General features: G+C 38.1%; 1 protein-coding gene across 2 annotated transcripts in view; it reads right to left on the bottom strand.

The window, feature by feature from the left end:
- LOC124303515 (extracellular sulfatase SULF-1 homolog) overlaps positions 1-21,600 on the bottom strand; it is an 85,788-nt gene that overhangs the window by 3,364 nt on the left and 60,824 nt on the right. For both annotated transcript variants that reach the window (XM_046760798.1, XM_046760796.1), the window contains exons 5-11: positions 14,990-15,140; positions 14,305-14,480; positions 8,499-8,609; positions 6,625-6,908; positions 4,484-4,825; positions 2,911-3,560; positions 2,524-2,706 (exon numbers count right to left, since the gene is read on the bottom strand). In XM_046760798.1, the coding sequence (XP_046616754.1) occupies positions 2,524-2,706; positions 2,911-3,560; positions 4,484-4,825; positions 6,625-6,908; positions 8,499-8,609; positions 14,305-14,480; positions 14,990-15,140 (1,897 nt within the window). The remainder of the gene's footprint in view (positions 1-2,523; positions 2,707-2,910; positions 3,561-4,483; positions 4,826-6,624; positions 6,909-8,498; positions 8,610-14,304; positions 14,481-14,989; positions 15,141-21,600) is intronic.

Genomic DNA, 21,600 nt, shown 5'->3' with positions numbered 1-21,600 from the left:
TCTGCAGGCTCGTAATTACGGCACGCGGATGTTGGCGAAATCTGTTCAACGTAACTTAATTCACCCTACTCACGAGACGCTTGAATTACGATCATGAAATGATAACGAAACAACTGTTATACCTATAATGCACAAGTACAGGAATAGCTGCAAGGCCACGCTACGGAAATTCTAGGCTTTTGAAACTTTAATTAACAATCTGGTTTCATTAGGAATTCTTAGATTATATTCTACGGTTGAATTTGCTATTCTACTCTACGATGCAGTGAGCGTTTATTATCACCACTATAAACAACAAAATATTATATCTCTTTGTTAATTGATGAAATATAGCGGGTGTCTACCACATTTCGTTTGGAAATCGCCTTATCCATTCTAAATTATACTTAAATGTAGTACATTTTGCGGTGAAAAGCTTTTCCGCAATTATTTCAAAGTAATTTTTGGTATAGCACAAAATACGCCTAAACATACGACCTGTATCTAGGTTTAATACACGATGAAATGTGTTAAAGAACTTGCTGGAAATAGCAGCGATGTTATCAAATTATCCTTCTTTATATCTTGTATCATTCCTTTGGTAAGAAAAATTTTCAACGCTCTCTGACGTATAGAGATAATCAGATATTTATATCAAACAGCTTTTGAGTAATCAAAAATATATTTGAAAGAAATTATAAACACCAGGTGCTCTAACGTATTTTCACAAAAAAGTTTTGTTGTTCGTCGAACTTATGCAGTTGGCGATATTTTGGCATTACGTTATAATCCTCTTTATAATTTTTCATTGTGGAATGACGTGAGACGAAGAAGGAACGTGTTATATATATATATAATTTAAATAGGATAAGACGATTGCCGTTTCTTTCATTCATCTTCCTCGATACTGGCACCTTGATTTATACAATTTCAGCGTGGCAAGTTGAGCCGAAAAAGATACGAAAGAATCAGTTAGATTCATGGAACTAACTTTGTCAACTTTTCAGGAATAAACAATTACCACTTTTGTCAAATGCAGTGAAGTCTCTTGTTAACGATTTTGAATTATGTTTTGGTTATCGATATTCTATGAATTGGAAACTTCATTCATTTCGGTTTATATTACCTGCGAAAAAACGTCGACATTTTACCCTACTCATAGTTGTGAACCATACAGAAAATGTTCATGTGTTAAATCACAAAATTTTTTGAACGAATTCAGCGGGTAATTTATTACACGATTTATCTCGTAAATTTGACACAATATGTAAGAAATAACATAATAAATTACAAAAGTACGAATCATCAGATATACTAGATCAAAAATCGTATAGTTAACTAGTATTGACTCTACATGATTTTTGATCTGGTATATTTACAAGATAAATCATGCAATAAATTAGACGTTGAATTCTTTCAAAACATTCATTCTTCTTATGATTGAACACTTGAACATTTTTAGTAGAAGTAATCGACTGAAGTAACTAAATATTACAAGAACTCCGGGAATAGCGTAATTTCTACCTGCAAATTGCGTCTCCCGATAAGTTTGATGATATATTAATAGCATACACCGTTAAATCGCGCGTGCAGCTTGCGGATACAAAAGAAGGTCACCTGACGAGGAGCGCCAGTGGGAATCGAGAATAGCTGCCAAGTTTGCACGCAAGGTCGCGAAAGGGTGATTCTGGAAATTGTTAGGAGTGCATGCAGCATTTGGCTCGGCGTTAACAACGCCATAAATAGCGGCGTTCCGCATCGAGGAGAAACACCGCAGGATGCGGGTCCCACTCCGGAGGTTCGTTATGGGATGACCGGGTCGTCTCAGTCGATCGGTGCAGAAATTGGCAACAGTTATCAGCGAGGAGCCAAATGCGCTGCACTTGTTACTGGCGGATGGAAATTTGATGGACCAGATCCGCTAGCCTGGGATCGGAATGCAGCAGTCACTGATCCAGGATTTGGTCAATGAGAGTAGATGCATAATTCATCTGATTCCGGGATGCATCGGTGCACGCCCGATTCGCACGATAAATGATTCAGAGCTAGGTTTATCTACATACATCTGCACACGCGTATTTGTACATACGCATACATTAGGGTGTTTCATTTGTGGCAAATATTTTGATACATAAAAATGGTTTGAAAGATATTTCAAATGACTATTTTATCACATCGTTTAAGTTTTGACAAAAATCACACCTTTCGAATGTTAACGTGGACAGAAAAGCTTCGATCTTTTGAAATCGAATTTAAGAGATATCCTTCCGCGAGGATTTTCATCCTGCTATCTGCAACTTGGTATCGAAAAATAACTATTCCTTCCAAACGAAACACCTCGATAAATGTACATATGTACTTACGCGGAACGCATGCAGTAGATACACACGATGGTATGTACGTAACTGGTTTACGGATCGGTGGTTAGACAGGGAGATACAGGTAACGACGGCTAACCGGATGAGCCGTGGCCAACTGACCACAGGATATTCACAACCAGCAGTATATATTCCGTTCGCGTGAACGTATGGCGAATCCACTCACTTTCAAGGTTTCCAGCTGAATCCTCATCGATCTGATCTGCTGCTCAATCTGACGCCTCGAGGTCCGCCACTCTGCTGGATTCTCGTAAACGGCTTGGCTACAATTTACCCCACCGTTGGGAGAAACCAGACATCTGGGCACCGAGTCTTGGTCCACTTTTGTCGATTGGTCAACCCGCGATTTCTGGAAACAGTTGGGGAGTTTTCGAAGCGATAGTTTCTAACGAACCTGAGACACCGACACATATTTCAAATATGACTGTACAATTGGTTCACGATCAGTCATCCAAGAATCCAGAGTTCAAGAACTTTACGAAATATAAAAGAAAGCTATATCCATATGGAATTCCCAACGATTTCATGACGCGTCTTATAATTCGTAACCCACCTTCAAGTCGTCCAGTTCTTCTTCGATGCTTTCCATTATCTTGGTAACGTGATCGATGGTGTCCTTCTTCTTGACGCTCCGTTTGGATCTGATGACGTTATGTCTGCGCACAATATCGTCAATGTCGAGTTTCCCTTTGACTAACTGATCCAAGTCAGTCTCGAATTGCCCCGGGGAGTAACGTGACATGGAATTGAAATGCTGGTCCCACAGGGGGTCAAGGTCTTCTGGATCGAGATCAACCGATCCTTCGAAGCGGATTGGACCCTTCGAGTGTCCGGACTGGTTTTTGAATTTATTGTAAACGAAGTTTTTCTCGGAGTAAACAATCTTCGCACCGATTCCTTCCAACCTCGCCGGGTCTTCGAGATGATCCGCGACTTCAGACGGTGTTCGAATGATTGCGTTCGTCTCCAGATCCAGGCTGTTGAGCGATCGGCGATTCCTCAGCGTCGAGTAGTCCGCTATATCCTCGGGATGTTCCGTCTCGAATAACATCGTTTCGGGGAAAAAATCGTCTTCGTCCTCGTCGTCGATCGCACGGCGATCTCGAAGATCGTCCAAGTCGTATTCTTCAACCGAGTTCTCATCGTCAAACTCCTGGCGAACGTCATTGCGAATGTTTTCCTCATCAACAACTTCTCGTTTCCCTGGGATCAAGGCAATAGATAAATAATAATTTGATAAATTGCACATGAAAAACGAAAGTCTGTGTTTGTACTGATTGTCCCGTGGCTCGAGGATAGTAAGCCCGTAGCGGTGTTGTGCATGGAAGGTAAGGATAGTGGAGCTCGAGTGAAATTTCTCTATCGTGCATGCACATTGACTAAGATAAACATGAAAAAAGTGGTTATTTAGGTACCTAGTTGGGGTATACATTTTCCTTCACCTCCGATTGACTGTAAAAAAAAACTTGTTACGATTTTGAATTCGAGATTTGGTAATTTCAAATGAAGGTCGAAAATGCAAGAAATTACTTGTTTTGTACTAAATTTGATGTCTATATTTGATTTCTTGAAAACGTTGATTGCGCATCTGAGGTGAGAATTAAAAAATTAAAAACGGCTCTATCTTAAATTTTCTGAGTCAAGATTCGTAACCAGTTATGGCCAAAACCCCCGAAATCCAAATTTCGAGTAACTCGGAGGCTAGGAAAAATGTATGCCCAGGATGAATAAATAGCCGAGTATTTTTCACCACACAATACGCGCGATAGAAAAATTCCACATAAATTCATAACCTCTATTTTTGATCCACGAAACCTTTACGGAACTTACTAATCACAATAGTTACGGGACATCTTGTATTGCGAATAAAAATCTAACGCTGTGACATCTTGTGGCAAATATTATTCCAACTTCAACTGTTCCATATTTAATGTTAAAATATCTCATTCGTTATACTTTTTGCAGTATACCAATTCTACATGCAAAAACTAAAGCATCACAGCTTGCACTAAGGTGTCTGTACTTTCATATTCGCATAATTGACTGAAAACAATCCTCTGACTGAGGAATAAACGGCGCCATATTGCCACGTCCGATCCGAATAGTTACGAGCCAAGAGAACTCACCTCTTCTGAAAACGTAGTCAATGTCTCCGTAAATTCCGCCTCGACGCTCCCGACGAAGGCTGTATTTCTGGCCATCGAAATCATTCGATTCGAGTCTCGTGTAAACGACGCCGTCGGGAGTGAAGCAGGCGCACTTCTTCGAGATCTTCTGAGTCTGCGGCGGAGAGTACCTGCATTTGTAGCGTCTCCACCTTCGCCCTTCTCGTTCGCAACGCCATTTCTGTCCTGGTACACAATCGGCTTGAACCTCAGGGCGCGAGCATTCCATCGCCAGGCGTTCGTGCTTAGAAGGAAAGGGTGAGAGGACCGGAAGCACGCGGTTGTCCAATTGAATATCCGGGCCTAAAGAGAACAACCACATTTTCATCATTCAACTTCACACATTCTGTAGCTTCCATACAGTTGTTTACTTAGGCTACCCATAAAAGCTTTTTATCGGTATAACGTATCGTAGTTATTAAGTTTCACTTTAACTGGATCAACGGTCGAAGTAAAATTACAGTTTCGTTGAGGAATTCGATAGATTTCGCAAATTCCATTTTTAAAAACATTCACCTCGAAAATGTGGGCTTCTCATTCAACAATTTTTAATATTGAAACGCAATTTGAGCTGGTTCTTTCTCAACTCTCTTTATTCTATGTTTACGTAATGACGAGCTTTGCATTCGAACAAATTCCACATTTTTTCTGCCTGTATTATACTGGCACTGGGTATAGTTCTTCAGTGAGAATCGGACCCGAAGTTGGAATATACCATTTTCATTAACTGTAACTCTCGTTGATCTCTCTTCGTAGTTCTTTCGGCCCTCAAACTCTGCCGTATACAAATAAGCTCCTGCACTTCGGGTTAATCCTTAACGACCGCACGAGCCTAGCCGAAATCCCCTTATCTGGTCCAGAAAACCAGTAGTTTGCCTTGGGCTTAGTACATATTTCAACCGGATAGAAATTAAAGCCGATTTAACAAGCTGGGAATTTGCTGTGCTTCGAATATAATGCGGGCGCAATAGTCAAGTTTCGGGTGTACCTACTTTGTCACCCTATAAAGCGTGTTGTGCTTCGTTGTAATTTTGCGTTGTGCGGGTAGCGTTTCCTCACGATTTGATAGAGGAGGCGCTCAAACTTTGACGATGTATGCAGTCTGTGACTGAATACGTCCGACAATTTCTGAAAGACTGATATGCTTGTAACGAATCTACCAGCCGATTCGCCGATTTTTTTTTTTTAACTTTCATTCGCAGATTCTTGATTCCCGGGATTTTTAAAGATGTTTTACAACATGAATGATGAATCGAACTTTACGGTCTTGATGAAAAGTTACAAAAAGATGGGAAAATGGTTGGAATTTTTTTCAGAAATGTTACTTATCCCAATGATAGTGAACACGAATGAAACAAAATCGTTACTTTGTATGTGAAATGAACCTGAAAAAATACGAATAACACAAGCTGAGATATGTACAATTTCAGAAAAGGTTTCATCATTCGAACCTTCGAAATGATAAAACTCTTTTGATCTCGTTTTAATGTTTTTGGACTAATTTTTTTCATCATAAAAATGACCAGAGATCGCCTGAAACAAATGTCATGAATAGTTATCTCAAAAGTGGATAACAGATTTGTTCAAATAGGGTACAACGGATGTTCGACATTTTTGCGTCATGACCAGACTACAGTGTAAGATTTCGTAAATATTTTCAGACGCTGTGCAAAACGAGACCAAAAATACTGAAATCGGATCAGTGAAATGACCAAGATTTAACCATTGCGAAGGTTCTAATTATACCCAAAGACCTTTCCCAATTAGTTAACATCTTAGCTTCCGCTATTCGAATTTGCTGAGATTCATTTCTATCACACAGTAGCGACATTGTTTCAGTCGCGTTTATCGTTAAATTTTATTATTGCGCTTTTTTTTTACGTATGACATTGATTTTTGTCGACAAAAATGTGACAAACAACTGTTTTTAAAGGCGAATTGAATTTTGACCACATTTCGAGCCATTAAAGCCTTTCCAATCCCCCTGAGCTCAAGTTTACGAATTTTTCAGTTTTTCTTAGGGCAAAAAGTTTGGAAGAAATTGCAGTAACGGAATAATGAAAAAAACGAAATATTTCGATGCCCATTCGCCTTTAACTCACCGGCGTCATCGGGTCCAGAGTCGTCGAAGTCCTCGTCCTCCGAGATGTCCTGATCACTGCCTGTGTCGTTCTCCAGGACACGAGGCTCGACGCTGACATCGGATTCCCGTTCCGTCACTTCCTCGTATTCGGCTGTAGTTTCCGGGGGTTTGGCAGTGGTTGAATTATGGCGTCTCGCATCCCGGGCCTTCGCCTCGGCGATTGATTCCGGTGTCTCCCGTCGGCCGGATGATTCGATGAGGAATGTGTCCGGCCACTTCATTTTCGACCTTCGACCGTGCTTGCTGATGCATTGAGAAGAAAAAGAAGGATTGAAGCAAAGACGAAATTAGCTCCGTTACTCGCTCGCATAATCTCCGACTTCTCTGCTTCAAAGGCCTTCCTTCGCACACGCCTCACTCTCTGTCCGACCACAAAGGCATTCCGGAAAAGGCATGTGTGCATGCACGCGTGCTCGTGTATTATATACACTAACTTTCAAGTGCACTTGTACAAGGTGTCGCCCGAAGGTCCCATGCTGTGTATTTTTATCGTTTCGAGAGACGTGGAGTCTCGTTTTAAAGAGACTCCGGTCCGTATACGAGCTAAATTTGACAATTGGGGAGGGAACAGTTTGTGCTGCAATAGCCTTGCAATCACTCGCTGAATACGCTCGTCCCTAGTTCGAATGTGAGGAAAAATCAATTTTTATCGTATGATCAAAGGTTCCGGCGTTCTAAAATTCATTTCACCCAACTCCTGTATTTTCTCGAGGCTTCAAGGTTAGCCTGATTCAGAATGTCAGGGTTTCCAATTCTTAGCAAGCATCGAAAAGTTTTGTAAAAAGTTCATCTGTTTGCAGAGAATAGAGATGATGCAATTTCGCTCAAATTATTAGAGTTTTGTTTTTAACTAACAAACCCGATCCTACCAGTAATTGAAATCAGTCGAATAATCTATGGTATAATAAAAAATAAAATAATCTAGGCAGTTGGAAAAATAATAAAAATGACCCTGAAATCTGACAGCAATAAGTAATTTTTTTTTAGCAAATTTAGAAGTTTCCGTCTCATGTAACCGCATTATTACTTCATGATCGATCACGTGAAAGACGTTTCATCAAGCCTGAAGGTCCAATAATACCTACTTAAACCTACGATTGTTTCTGCAAGGTGTAGAAAATTAATTTCCTATGAGTGATACATGCGGCAAACGTTTATACCACGAATTACATTACAGTTGACGTCAAAGGAAATTCGATAAGTTTTGCCAGATCAATTATGCGGAGCACGCGGAACGCCCTGAATTTTTGCAAATAGTTGGCAAGATTCTGATGAAACCTTAAAGTTGCTAAATTAAATTGACGTGAACTTGTCTCAGTTGCGCAGTGATTTTAATTTAATTCGAATGATTCATAACGGTCGAGAAAATTTTCGATAACATAGTAAAAGTTTAAAGTTGACGGTAATTATAGCTGTATAATAACAGATACTAATAATACAGAAAACCATTTATAAAGTCAAACTGCGCTGAGGGATGGAAAAATGTTTCTTCAAAACTTGAACTGTAATCGTGAAAAATTAAATCCAACTTTACTCATTTCGTTTGCCGTTTCTTATGCGTATAAAATTTCAAATGGAAAACATTACTGCGCTTGTTTTACGTTCTTCTTCTTCTTCTTTTTTTATAGCAGATATTTCATTTGCATGATTACGTGTACAATCGCATCTAGCCATGTGAATCTGTTCTGATTTTATTGCGCAATAGCGAAATTTCGTTTGCAGATGTTGATTGAAAAATTTTCGAGACGAGGAAACCACGAGGTTGGACGGAATTCGGGCTACAATAGTAATGGCTATCAAATAAATTGGTAGGTTTAATCGGCAGGGACTTACTTGTGAAATAGTTTCATGAAAGATCGACCATCCATCTGAGACGGAGTGTCGACGCCAGCGATGTCAAGGAACGTCGGAGCCAAGTCAATGTTCAGAACCAAATCATCGACTCTGAAATATATAAAACAAACAACATTTGAGCTGCAAAATTTTTTTGTTGCTTTCAGAGAAAGGATCACAAAGACAAAGGATTTGTTGAATTTACTAAATACTGACAATAAAATGTTGCGAAAGAAATGTGTTTTTGATTCAAGAAAATGTTATTTCATCTAGCAAAAATATGATTGGAACAAAAAATTATGTTAAATTAACAAAGCAATTTCTCTTGCCATATTTTGTCGCAGTATTCAGTAAATTCGTGAAATTTTTTTTGCTGTGAACTGAGACACCAAGGGGATAAAGAACTCCGAAGTCTTTTCTCGCTTTGTACTCTTTGTTTCATAATAAATTCGCATTCATTAGTGCAATAAGTCCGAGGTGCTGGAATGTTGGATCAGGCAGCGTTGTGATCAATTGCTATGCTGTATGACAAAGCGACAGAGTAAATTACAAGGAAAAAAACGTGGACCGAGCACGTGGAATTGTGAATCATGACGAAACGCGGTAAATTAAAAATATCAGTTTTTTTATCGTTCTGAGACCTTCGCGTTTACTTATTACACGCTATTTCATTTATTTTCCAATTTACTTCTACTCTTGTCTGCAGAATCTGTAACATGTATCAACATTTGTCTCGTGACGAGCTTACGAAAAGTCCGAAATTATTCATGAACTTTTCAAACTGTTCGAACTTTGACCTGCTCGCAAAAATGTAATAGAAAAAAAAAAAAATTCCTGGTCACACAGTCAAGCATGATTTTTATGTGCACCAGTTAAATCTTATTAGAAAGTCCTGTGATCGCTTCAATTTTCGTTGACAAAATTTATGCTTTTGCTGAGTCGATTTTTTTCGTCTGAGAAGTATAAATCATTGAAGACTATATCAATGCAGAATAAAAATAAGCGTGTAATAAAAAATCATCACAGAAATTGGAGTTTATATTCGAAGGTGCAGTTTTTCAATTTCTCAAAATTGTACAACAATTTAACCCGAATTTCATACCTTCAACCCCAAGACCGAATCCGTACTAGATTTAAAGTTCCCCGATACATCCAATGTTATTTCTTTTCTCACGATCGCTGATCGATCACCAATATCATGAGCATAATTTTCGATCATTCAGATCATCGAGCAATCAAGTTTGATTCAGACAAGCCGCGGCAATAATTGTATATCGGCACAACATTCGGTGGGCATATAATTCGATAAAATTCATCGTCGAGATGATGAAATCATGCGCCGAGATCCGGCCTTAAATTCGAGCTGCGGCTCTTCCATAATTGCAGATAATTATGGAACAACGTGTGATATCCGAATAAACAGATAATCAATAGAATAATGAAGGGGGCAGGCGACGGTCGATGTGCGAGGATAACAAGATTATCAATTATCCTGCGGTAGTCGCGACGCGACGTCGAGGATGCATCCCGGACGCGAAGGATATAATTGTAACATAAATTCAACCGGATGGGTTCGCAACATGGTGCGAGTCTCTGAAACCGCAAAACCGGCGGTTCCTACTCCGTGCAATCAGTGACACCATCATGCACGGTATTGTAATGGCGTTTCTGTGTCGCTGGGTCATTCCGGATTTGCGGGATTCGCGTGATTCCAGTGCGAAAACGAGTTTCCGCAACGAGATAAGCCGAAGCCATCTTTGGTAAAAAGAAAGCTCAATTATGGAATTCTAGTTGATATTCTAGAGAACTAGAGAAAAGCTTTTTGATACATAATTCGTTTTTTCCTCTCTCATTTTTCAGGGTTGCCAAACGCTATTGCAATATCGACTGTAATTGCTCGTAATACAATAATCCAATAAATTTTGTTTCGTGCTTTATCTAAAATCAGTGAAAACCATACTTTCCCCCCCCCTATTTTAAAAATTTCTCGCCAAGAAAAGTATTCTACCTATATAGGCATGCGTCAAATCAGCAATTCAATTTTCCAGTGAAAAATTTAAAATCTTTATTTTTGTGCCAATTTAGTCTTTAGTCTGTGCTGTAATCAAATTTCTTTATAACTTCAATTATTTTACCCATAGACACACCCGTAAATGTAATATTGTCATATTTTATGAATACTTGTGTAAGGATCCAACAATATCTAACATAAATCTAAATTATTGCAAACAGATTCATCACTAAAAACTCCACTCCAAGAGCCCCGAAGGGAGGAAGTTACGAAGAGACTGTGATACCACAACTGACTTTTCAAAAATGATTAATTTTTTAGTTAAATGTGAAATATTTTATCGCATCGAATTTACGAGCTAGGTTGTTGTTTTACCAAATCCAGCACGTCTTACTATTATTTTTCACCAGGACTTTATTTTCTTCCAACTATTGTGATAATTTGATATTGTTGCAACGATAAATTGACGTTACGGCCTTGCTGTATAAAAAAAATAAAAAAATGTAGTCAACAAAAGCAGCGCACATATTTAACGTCGCTATTTATTAATTATCAGGAAATATGTTATTGAAAAAATATAGTTACTTGTAGCAAAAAATTTTCATTCCTACAATATTTAAACAATTATCGTATCGGTGCCTACCCATTTTACCAGCATTACTTCCGTAGTAAATATTAAATAAAATTTCCATCAGAACACCTAGACTCGATCATTTAAGCGTCCTGCCTACGTATGGATTGAATATATTAAAAAATGTGTAACAACTTGGCGTCGATAGGCGATAAAGAAACTGTCGGAAATCGAATTGAGGCTGCACGTATCCAGATGGGAATCGTCTGATCCGTCGGATAGCATCGAGAGCCACCCTGACCATCGGACAGATTAAAGATGCTTCGGATTCTTCGCCGCACTAATTGGTCTTCGGGTATTTAAGATTAGATCTTGACGATGAGATCATATGTTAGAATAATCACAAACCGTGAATGACGACCTGGAACTTTCATAATACCGTCTCGAGGTCTCGTTACCTGTATAGTAATCTCCCTTTCAAAGTCGTGCTCAAATTTCTTCGAGCTTGTCAATATCGGTGAAACCTCGATGCGGGTAATTCTAGTTTTTTTTTAATAATCGCTCAACGAGTCTTAAGAATTAATCGGCTGGCCAGTTTCAATCAAAATTCTAAAAATATATTCACTATAAAAAACTATAGCAACGTTACTTTCTCTAATAGTTGAAACAAAAAAAAAATTTTTTTAACTGTTTTATTCACTTCCGCCGACATTTGATTCAAACGAGGTTGGCTGATTCATCGTTAATAAAAGTTGACGAAAAAACGTTTAACGGTAGAATGAGAACGGAGAGGAAGAGATAAATGGAAGATAACCGAGTAAAACAATTGCACCGAAATGAAATAGAATACACTATTTTTGAAACCTAGTTTTTAACTCGTGTTTTGCGATTGCACGGCTAGCCGCATAAAAACGGAGATTGATTATTCGAAATAAAGCAGAGCATGGGAAGCGACGTTAGAGGAGGGAGATTAAAGCGTCGGAGCTTTGCTTCGTACGCTGAAATTCGCAGTCTAGCGCTAAATTACCAGCGATTCGTGTAATCTACGATGCGAATTTCTCTGTTGGCATACGATCCGTTCTCTGTTTATTCTGAAAACAATCACTTTTACTGGTTCTGCAGACTCCGTGACGCAGGCGAAAGCGTTGCGCGGTGGTCGGAGTCTTGAAATAAAGGTCAAAGGCTCGAATCAATTTCTTTGCAATTTTCATTCCACCTACGTCACCGCGGTCCGCGGCGTTTCGACCGCACATCGCGTTACGTATATATCTAATACACATTATACATGTATACGTTAATGCGTATGTATCGAGCAACGCAGGTAAATGTGTACCCAAACTTTGAAGACGTCGGGGGAATTTTCACGGTCAAAACATTTGTAAACGAAGTTGAAACTTTGCAGTGCCTCATCGTCAGATGTAAGCGCCGAGCATTTCGAGGTAATTTATTATACACGCTTTGCTGATTCAACTGGCAAAATTTCATTGCACAACTGTGTAGAATATATAGGTTTGTATTATACCACTTTCAAATAATGTGGTGATTTTTTTTAGTAGAATTTTCAAGTGTCCAAATCTTACGTAAGGTGCCATCCATAAATTACGTCACACGAATTTTAGAACTTTTAAACCCCCCTTCCCGTCCTTGTCACAGGTTGTCACATTTTTAGAACCCCCTCCCCCCTGATGTGACGTCACAAATTTTTCAAACTTATGCATGTATTTAAAAATAATCAAAAGAAAGCAGTTATTTTCATCTTTTTCTTATTTTTATTATATAATCTTTATATATAAATTTCGTGTTTTAGTATTTTGAATTTTAACATGTAACGTCACAAAGCTTTTGACCCTCCCCCCCCTGCCCCTTGTTACACTATGTCACATTACGGTGATATCCCCCCCCCCCCCCCCCCCCCATTAACGTGTGACGTAATTTATGGATGGTCCTTAATAGCCAATTCAACGTTTTGAAGAGAAAAAACGTGTGAGAAAAATTTTCACCAGGGATGACCGAGAAATTTTGACAAATTTGTCTCACGTGGTGTTTTAAAATTGACAAGAAAATTGAACACGCAGTAAATATATCCGCACGTTGACAAATGTTCTTCTACGTCGCGGAGAGTCTAGTTAGCCGGTGGTTTATGCCGCTGTAGTTGAATGAACGGTGAATTAATTTGGCTAAATTTAGGACTCCGCATTTCCGTGAAGTAAAACGACGTCGTGCAAAAGCTTTGCGCCAAGAGTAGAAGAATTAATAACTTGAGCGTAGAATTTTCACCGGCACCCCACCAGCTTTCACGTACATTATAAGAGGCTGATTATAAGCGGGATATAAGTTTCAACGTGAAATTCCTTTGCGCAGCGAGTTTTCTCGGTTAATTTTATTCCGGGAAAATGATCTCGTAAATTTTTCCTAAAATGCGTGACTTGTCGTGTTTCTTTTATCCCCCCTTCCTCGTCTTTCTTTATACTCTCAACTCTTTTCTTTTCCTTACAGCTTGTTACATTATTCTACTGTATATTTTATAATACAATCTTTGCACTAAAAAACAATTATTATTATTATTATAAGCTCTGCAGAGTTTTCTCATCAACTCGATGGTTAACAACTGAATTTCAAAGGATTTATGGATTCATGAGGATATGAGTATTATATGAGTACCTTCGTTGCAAAGTTTGGATTAAGGATGTTTGCGACGTACAGTCAGTTCGAAAAAGTGTTGAATTGAAAACGCGATAGAACAAAGCTTAGAGTAGTGTCACTGGATTCAAACTATAAAAATATCATTATTCTAACTACATAACAGAAATCACATTATATTCTATTATTTTTCTACCGAAAAAGTTTATATTGCTTATGCGATTTTGGCAGGACCATTTTACTGGTAAATGAATTGTCCGTGATTAAAAATAACATCAATCGTCCAATCTCGTCCAATCACAATTTTATCATCTAAAAATTACAGCGTGGCTTTATTTCGGATTTTTTGTTTCTTAGAAAATGATTTCAATTCACACTGAATTGATTGATAACCAAATAATTTAAAAATAATGATATGTTTCAAAAAAATGAAATTCAGCGCTTGAACAATTTTCTGGATTACAACGATACTTTTTTTTGTAAATCTTCACTAGACGTTTTTTTTTTATATGTTATACTTTCGTCACGTTTTTGACTCGACTGTACGTCACCAACATCCTAAGGCGTGTGTTTTTGAAACTTACACAGAGCCTGGCTCGATCCCTGGTCCCCTGATGAGGAAAGGAACGCGGACGTCGAATTCAAACGGAAAACTTTTTCCCTTTATTAATCCAAATTGACCCAGATGATAGCCGTGGTCAGAGGTGTATATTATGTAGGTGTTGTCCAGTTCCCCCAAGTCCTTCAGCTCCTGATATATCTGCGAAAGTACAATAATTCCATTTCGTTATTATTATATTGCAATGATCTGCACTTCGAAGGTGCAGCTTATAAACCTATAACGCCTCGGCTGTGAGAAGTGGAGAAGGTAACGTAGAGATTATTGGTCATGGTCGAAATTATGCTCTGAAAATCATTGCAGCGTATTGATCATCGAGTATCTGTAATCGAATTTTAATTGATTCTATTTTTGAATTAAATACAAAAATTATTTTCAAAAACTGCTCATCAATCGCACAGCTGTTTTGATTCTGTAACGATTTTAAACTTCCCTTCGAATCTGATTTACTAAAATGACAAAGTTCCATAAAAATATGAAAAAAGTGTGACTCGAATTCGTAGGGATTTTGTGGTTGCATACATTTTTTTTTCTTACGTAAAATGCATTATGGTCGAGAAACACGTAAACGGATTTTGGATTAGAACAGAATCTCGTTTTTCCCAAAGTCAATGTAACGAAAGGAAATGAAGATTAAAAAATCAACAGACCCGATCAACGGCCGCGTCGACGCTCTGCAAGGTCTGCAGCCTCTTGGTCATGAGTAGATTGGTGAAGTCCTTGTGAATGGGTTGCATTTTCTGAGTGACCTGTAGAATCCATTGCTTGTCAGGATTTGGCGCATAGTCGTAGGCCGGAGTGCTGAAACATAACGGCGCGATGCGGGTTCGTAAATACGATCGAACTCGAGGATGTCGGCAAGACGCATAGCTCGCGATAAGGTCTCGCGAAAGGCGATAAAACGCAAGACGAAGTCGAGATTCGCATATCGACGACACCTTGCCCCGTGGAATTTCGCGTATCCTGTATATATACCTTATAGATATATATTACAAGCACGCAGCACTTTGCCACGAATCTAGGGGGTCGATAAATATCCCGGTATATCTTCGCAAGTAAGGCGAACGCCGGCGGGTTTCCAGCCGGAAATATATTAAAGACGTCTTACACACGATTTAGCTGCAACCCGTGATGCAGCTGGGTACATGATCCTCCACTCCACCGACAAAGTTATATCACAGATTCGCCGGATAAGCTACGTCTCAATTCTTGACTGATCTACGTCCAACCCTGGCCGTTTCGCGTCTCGTTCTCATTTTTCAACGGCATGTAATTGTTAGGCTCCGAATCTAGCTTGGTAGTGATTTTGCCATCGGTCAATGTATTGAAAAATACCACAACTGTTTTTCGCCAATTTCAAAAGAAGAATTTGTTTTTTTAAACACACTTTGAAGAATTTGATTTTAATTTCACGCAAGAAAGTATTCCGGAAGAGTGTCGTTGATCAGAACGGTATTTTTTTTTTTACCAATGTTCGATTTCATAAAAAAAAAGTTTATTGCGTATTGGAGAAACTGCTTTGTGGCTGGGAAATTTTTTTTTTTTTATCAGTTTCAAAACAATGTTAAAAAACCTGTTCTCGACTCCAGCGAAATGTACAAGTAACAAGTATACCGGTTTATGGAGAAAAAATCTGTACAAAATGTGACCACACGTTTGAGTTGGAGGGATTCAGATCGGTTTTTCAAAAATGCTGAAACGAATAACGTGCCGAGAAAGAAGTGTACGAAAAATTGTAATTATGCGATTTTATTGTTGGAATCCAGAAGATGAAGCAAGAAATTCTGAGACAGGTTAAATAACGTGTGGATCAACTTTTTTCCAAGGTATAATACGAACGAGCACGGAAGAATATAAAATTCGTTCAATGAATCGGTGAGCAAAAGGAGTGCAAAAAAAAGATAAAGAGGGATGGTAATATTGAGAGGAAAAACGCGGTCGAGAAAGATGGGACGAGGTTCCCGTTACCAGATTTTTATACTAGATTTCGATACACCAGATTTACCGCATCTATGTATGTATATATATATATTTTCGCTCCCCCTCTGATCCAATAAATCACGAAAGGTTCGCACTACCCAGTTCTTAAAATTGGATCGCTTCTTCGCACGTTTTTTCTTGTGCCGATATAATACTTGTACGATAATAAACGTACGAAATATAATTTAAAAAAGAAATCGTTGCCGGTTGGTAAAAAAATATTTCAAAAATATTTCGGTATCAAATGGAAAACGACACGATAACAGAAATAAATTGTATTTGGAGATAAGGGTGAGCAGTTTCGATTCCTTGGTTAAGTGACTGATTAAATGCCTATAGATTGATCGATGAATCGAGGACTGGATCATTGAAAAATTACAGACTATAAACCAATCGATCGAAACGACGATTCATCGAAATGTCTGATTAATATCTGCGGTAATGATTAACATCTGCGATATCGTTCAATTTTTATTCTTCGATTGAGTTTTATCAAAGTTTCGTGTCGCTGTGAGGCTGAAACGCGTCTTGATCGATGTAATTCTCCTTCGTTAATACAATAAAGTTCCATCGACGATCAGACAATTGATTGAAATTTTTGTACCAAGAAGAAACTCATCCTTTTTTACCTTATGATTATTAAATCGGTCCGAGTTTAAACTTTCGGTCTCGATCTCGAAACTATATTATATTACGTATATTTATGTATTATATATGTAATAATATATTTCTCTCGGGGGAATGCGAAAGTTTTTACCGTCTAGTTGTGAAGGGAGATGAGTTTGAGCGTGAAGCAAGGCTGGGTAGGAGACATCTTGAAGAGCGTCGTCTCGTTTGTCTGGATAGTCTGGGCCCTTAATTACGGTTTATTTTCCACACGGTATATGTACAGCCTCCGCAAACCACTTAGCTATGCATTTTACCCACAGACAGCGGTGATGAGGCGGTCACTTGAAGTAACGAATTTGATAAAATAACAACCGCAGCAACTAGACGTCTGCCATCCGTATCGCCTTATTCGTAAAACCCATTAATCCTTAGCTACATGTTTCCATTTTCCATTAAAACAGAAAAAATACATTTCGGGATGTGAAACGACAATTATTTATTTAGTTATGACCGAAAAATGCAGTATTGGGGACTATAGGAATTACATCAAAAAGTGAATCGTACCACTTATTCACGTAATAACAACAATCTTGAAATTGAATTCTTGTAAGGATACCGAACGAAATTTTTCCCAATATACAATGTACGCTGGTTGCAGTGTTATGCTCTACTTCGGTCGAGGGATTTCATCAATTTTTTACCGGTGTCTCGATTGTGAAACGGTTGGATGTAAAACCGAGTTTGTTATATTTGAGGCAAACCCGAGTCCCGCGGTCGTTGGGATAAGGCAGTCAAACATTGCATGGCGCCGCAGGGATCTCAATGGAAAAGTTAAATTCACCACTCCGAATGCCACAGAACGTAAGATTGATCGGATACCTGAAGTGAAGTTGCAGAGATTGGCCAGTTAAAAATCAATATTGTGTCGATAATTTTTCAAGTATATAGTCATACATTGACTAGGTATTGTTGTCAAATTATTTTACTGGTAAACTACAATGGTTTTCGTAAAAAGGCGAAAAGCACAAGAATTCAAGTTACGAACACCGGAGATTGGATATATATAGTTTCTAAGATTTTTAAACATTTTGAATATGTTTGACGTTTTAATGAAAGAGAAAGTATGATTGACTTTGGTTACAAAATCAATCAAGTTCTCGATATTAATTAATGTTGAGAAATTTTTTTTCTCGCATATTCAATTATTCATGCAGAGTAACTGGATGGCCACTTAATTTCGTTTTAAAAATTCCCGACTTCTTGCTTCGACACGTCGTATTCCGCAATACGTTTCCTATATTTTTATTTTTGAAAACATTGGATTCGATCGAGTAGTTTATTAATAAAAAATAAAAACACACAAGATCGTAAATATATCGGTATCATATAACGCTTAGGGCTTCAAGCATACATATATTCACAATCTTATTAATATCATCGTCGATTTTATATATCGAGGGAGCGTAGAGCAAATGAAATAAAAACTGTCAACAGCTAGTTAAATTTATTAGTAATACCGTACAAAAATTAAGAGATCGCATCGAAAGCCATATTTGGGAAAAATTCCAAGAACAACTGCAAGCATTTTTCGAATATCCCGGACTTTTTCATATACCAAACAAAATTCCCTGCAGACGGAACCTGAGAGCTTTTGACTCGTTAACCACGAATCTAAATATGTAGTTCGAAATTAGAATTGCATAATATTTTTTTCTGTAAATTAGGAACCTGTAGCGTGAAAAGAGGAAATTCGAGGGCCGGATCAGGGTTGACCTTAAGTCGCTAGTTTTTCTACGAGCTATCCGAACAAGACCCTCGCGTGGTTCTGGATCCTGGAACAGGAAAAACCGCGATTACGAAACCTCGGAAAAGTCAATAAAAACTAATTTTCGAGGCATCGATATACTCGCCGGCAATCGCGAATTAACCGTAAGTAGAAAAGCAGCTTCGGATTATCGGAAAGTTATTTCTGTCGCAGGTTTCGTTGGTCCCTTTGACCGTATTATTCGTTGGAGAGAAGACGGTTCCTTCATTCCAAATCGAATGATCTTTCGAAGGGGAAGAAATTGACGGGGAAGATGGAGGATCTCTTATCCTGTACGGAATATACGGGCGGATTTTCTTATAACGAGAATTTTCCGATATGGTAAGCTTAATCAGGCAGGGACTGATCGCGAGGCTGATAATCACGAGATCGGCGACTGAAAGATGTCACGGTGATGTCCAAAGGCTCGTTATTCTATGTCAGAAGTTTCCATCCGCTGCGGCATTCGCGACTCACGATCCACTATCGAAGTTAAATTTGATCAAGGATGAGGAGTAAGGAAGAGATAAATATCCGCTTGAAAAATCTCCGGCAATGTTATTTGCGCCTATGACTGTGGACGGGAATGAAAAAACGTTCCTAGTGGAGAAACGAAATGAATCCAAGAAAATTCGAATAATACAAGCCGAGGTGACAAAGATTTGAGAAAAGTTTCATAATTAGAATATTCGTAATTGTTACATCAACCCTGAGATTTCTGATCAGATTCTAATGCTTCGAGGCTCATTTTGTTCACGGAGATATTTTTTGATTCGTGTTCACTGCCATTGGAGTAAATAACGTTACTGGAGATTTTTTTTTTAAACGGGTTTTTCTTTTATCCTTACTTTCGATTCAGACGGTGAGGTTCATCCGTTCTTAACACAGTTTCCTGTCGGTACGTAAGAAAATATTCGAAGCGTAAACTCGATCTACGAAAGTCTACTTTGAAACAAGTTTGAAGACACCGCGTTATCGCACCGTGTTATGAATTCCAAAGTGTAATACAAATGAATTCTCAGAAACCGTTTTACGCAGTTTCTCTACATTATTTATAGACAACGACGTGTATTTAGGAGTTTACTGAAAATCCACGAAGAAAATCTATTACAGAACATTAATTCACAACAAAAATAACCAATGAATATAATAAACTACGTCTATTAAAAATTGGCGTGAAAACGAAACAAAACCATTTCCTACGTTGGGATTAAATTTATGAACTCTGCGCCAACTTCAATGATACTTTTAACTCCTGATGTACAGATGCATGATAATTTTCTCTTAGGAATAACGAATGAAAGATGTACAAGTTCAGAGAATTCACCTCTCGCCGCACGTCATCCACAGACAAAAATATCTTCTTACATTGGCATTAGTAATTATTATTACACCGTCTGCTCTCCCCGGCGCCTTTTGTGTCACGAGTCGTTAAGGAATAAACTTTGATTTATCGGTATTTTTTATTGCCTGTTAAGGGGTCAAATTAGACACGGAGATTGATATCAATAAAGATGTATATAAGTATTATAAGTATATCCATACGACTGTAACGGGCCGGGGTTGTACGTCTAACGAAAGATCACAATCGGCAAAAAAGACTCGATGACAAATGATGCCGGATTGGTGCACCGAAGCTTCGGGTCAAAATAGGGCGAGGATTTGACAGGATGGATCAGTCATCCAGCTCCTAGCCGTTGGGAAGACAAAGTTGAGTAACTGCTCCGTGTAATTTGTGCTCGGTAGAAACAAGAAATTTCAGATTTAAACATTCTGGCGTAAATAAAAATTCTGTAAAATTCAACGTCAACTTCAGAGGTATTAAAAAAATATACGACTAGATTTTCTTTTCAACGCTAGACTTTATCTGGTTCATATACTTTCTGAATTGAAAACATCGAATCGTCCTGAAAAATCCTTAGTTTAAATTTTTTTTTATTGACTCTTGATTAACTTCGATAAGTCCAAATTCACAGAATTTTCTAACCTTTTGAAGGAGGATTCGTTCACAGACACGCACGCACATAGAGACGCGGGATAAACTTTTCATTTTATACAACATGGCTAGAGGCAGACTAGATTAAGGGCTGCACTGTATCTGCTCTTTGAGAACCGGTCAATTATGCACACAAGGATGTATAATTACACGATTAGTTGCAGCGGGGTTTAATCTCTTAGGGATGCACGATTTATTCATCAGTTTGATAATCAGTTCCTTCTACCGTACTTGAATTACGAACTCTAACGTAAGTCGTGCACTCGAGTGTTTCCTTTGAGCAAACATATTCATGCTGTTATAAATTGGATACCTAGTATAATTTTGAACATCAGTGGCTGTAAGCAGTCTCCTATTTTTTATCCTTGGTATTCCTCAATTAATTTATGTTAAAGAATATTTTATTCGAAACGATATGATTTATTCATTTACTTCAATCGTTCTTACTTAGATATAATTTCAATTTTGCTATGTATGAATAATTGCAGCCGCGTTTGCACTTGAAAATACCCTATTCCGATCTATGGAGTTGTAATTCATATTTAGTGTATTGCAGTAATTTAAGCACGGTAAAGTTTCCGTTTTATTATTTTCATTTATTCTTCGATAACGAATAATCAAAATATACACATATTGACACACTGCAGGCTCATAATCGGCAAGCATCATAATATATTAGCTTCACGAGGATCCTAAGAAAATATTTTTCTAACAACATTGCTAACGACGTTAAATATGTACGTGTATCTAGGTTTATACATAAAACTGTTCTTCTTGTATATTTTAATGTACGAGGTAAATATTTTCTCAAACATAGACGGTCGATTTTTCATCAGGCGCGGTATTTAAACGATTTATGAGCATTCTACGGT

Source organism: Neodiprion virginianus, chromosome 4 (genome assembly GCF_021901495.1).
Source record: "Neodiprion virginianus isolate iyNeoVirg1 chromosome 4, iyNeoVirg1.1, whole genome shotgun sequence".
Taxonomy (NCBI): Eukaryota; Metazoa; Arthropoda; class Insecta; order Hymenoptera; family Diprionidae; genus Neodiprion; species Neodiprion virginianus.
Note: the sequence above shows the minus strand (reverse complement) of the source record. Positions and strands in the feature narration are given on the sequence as shown.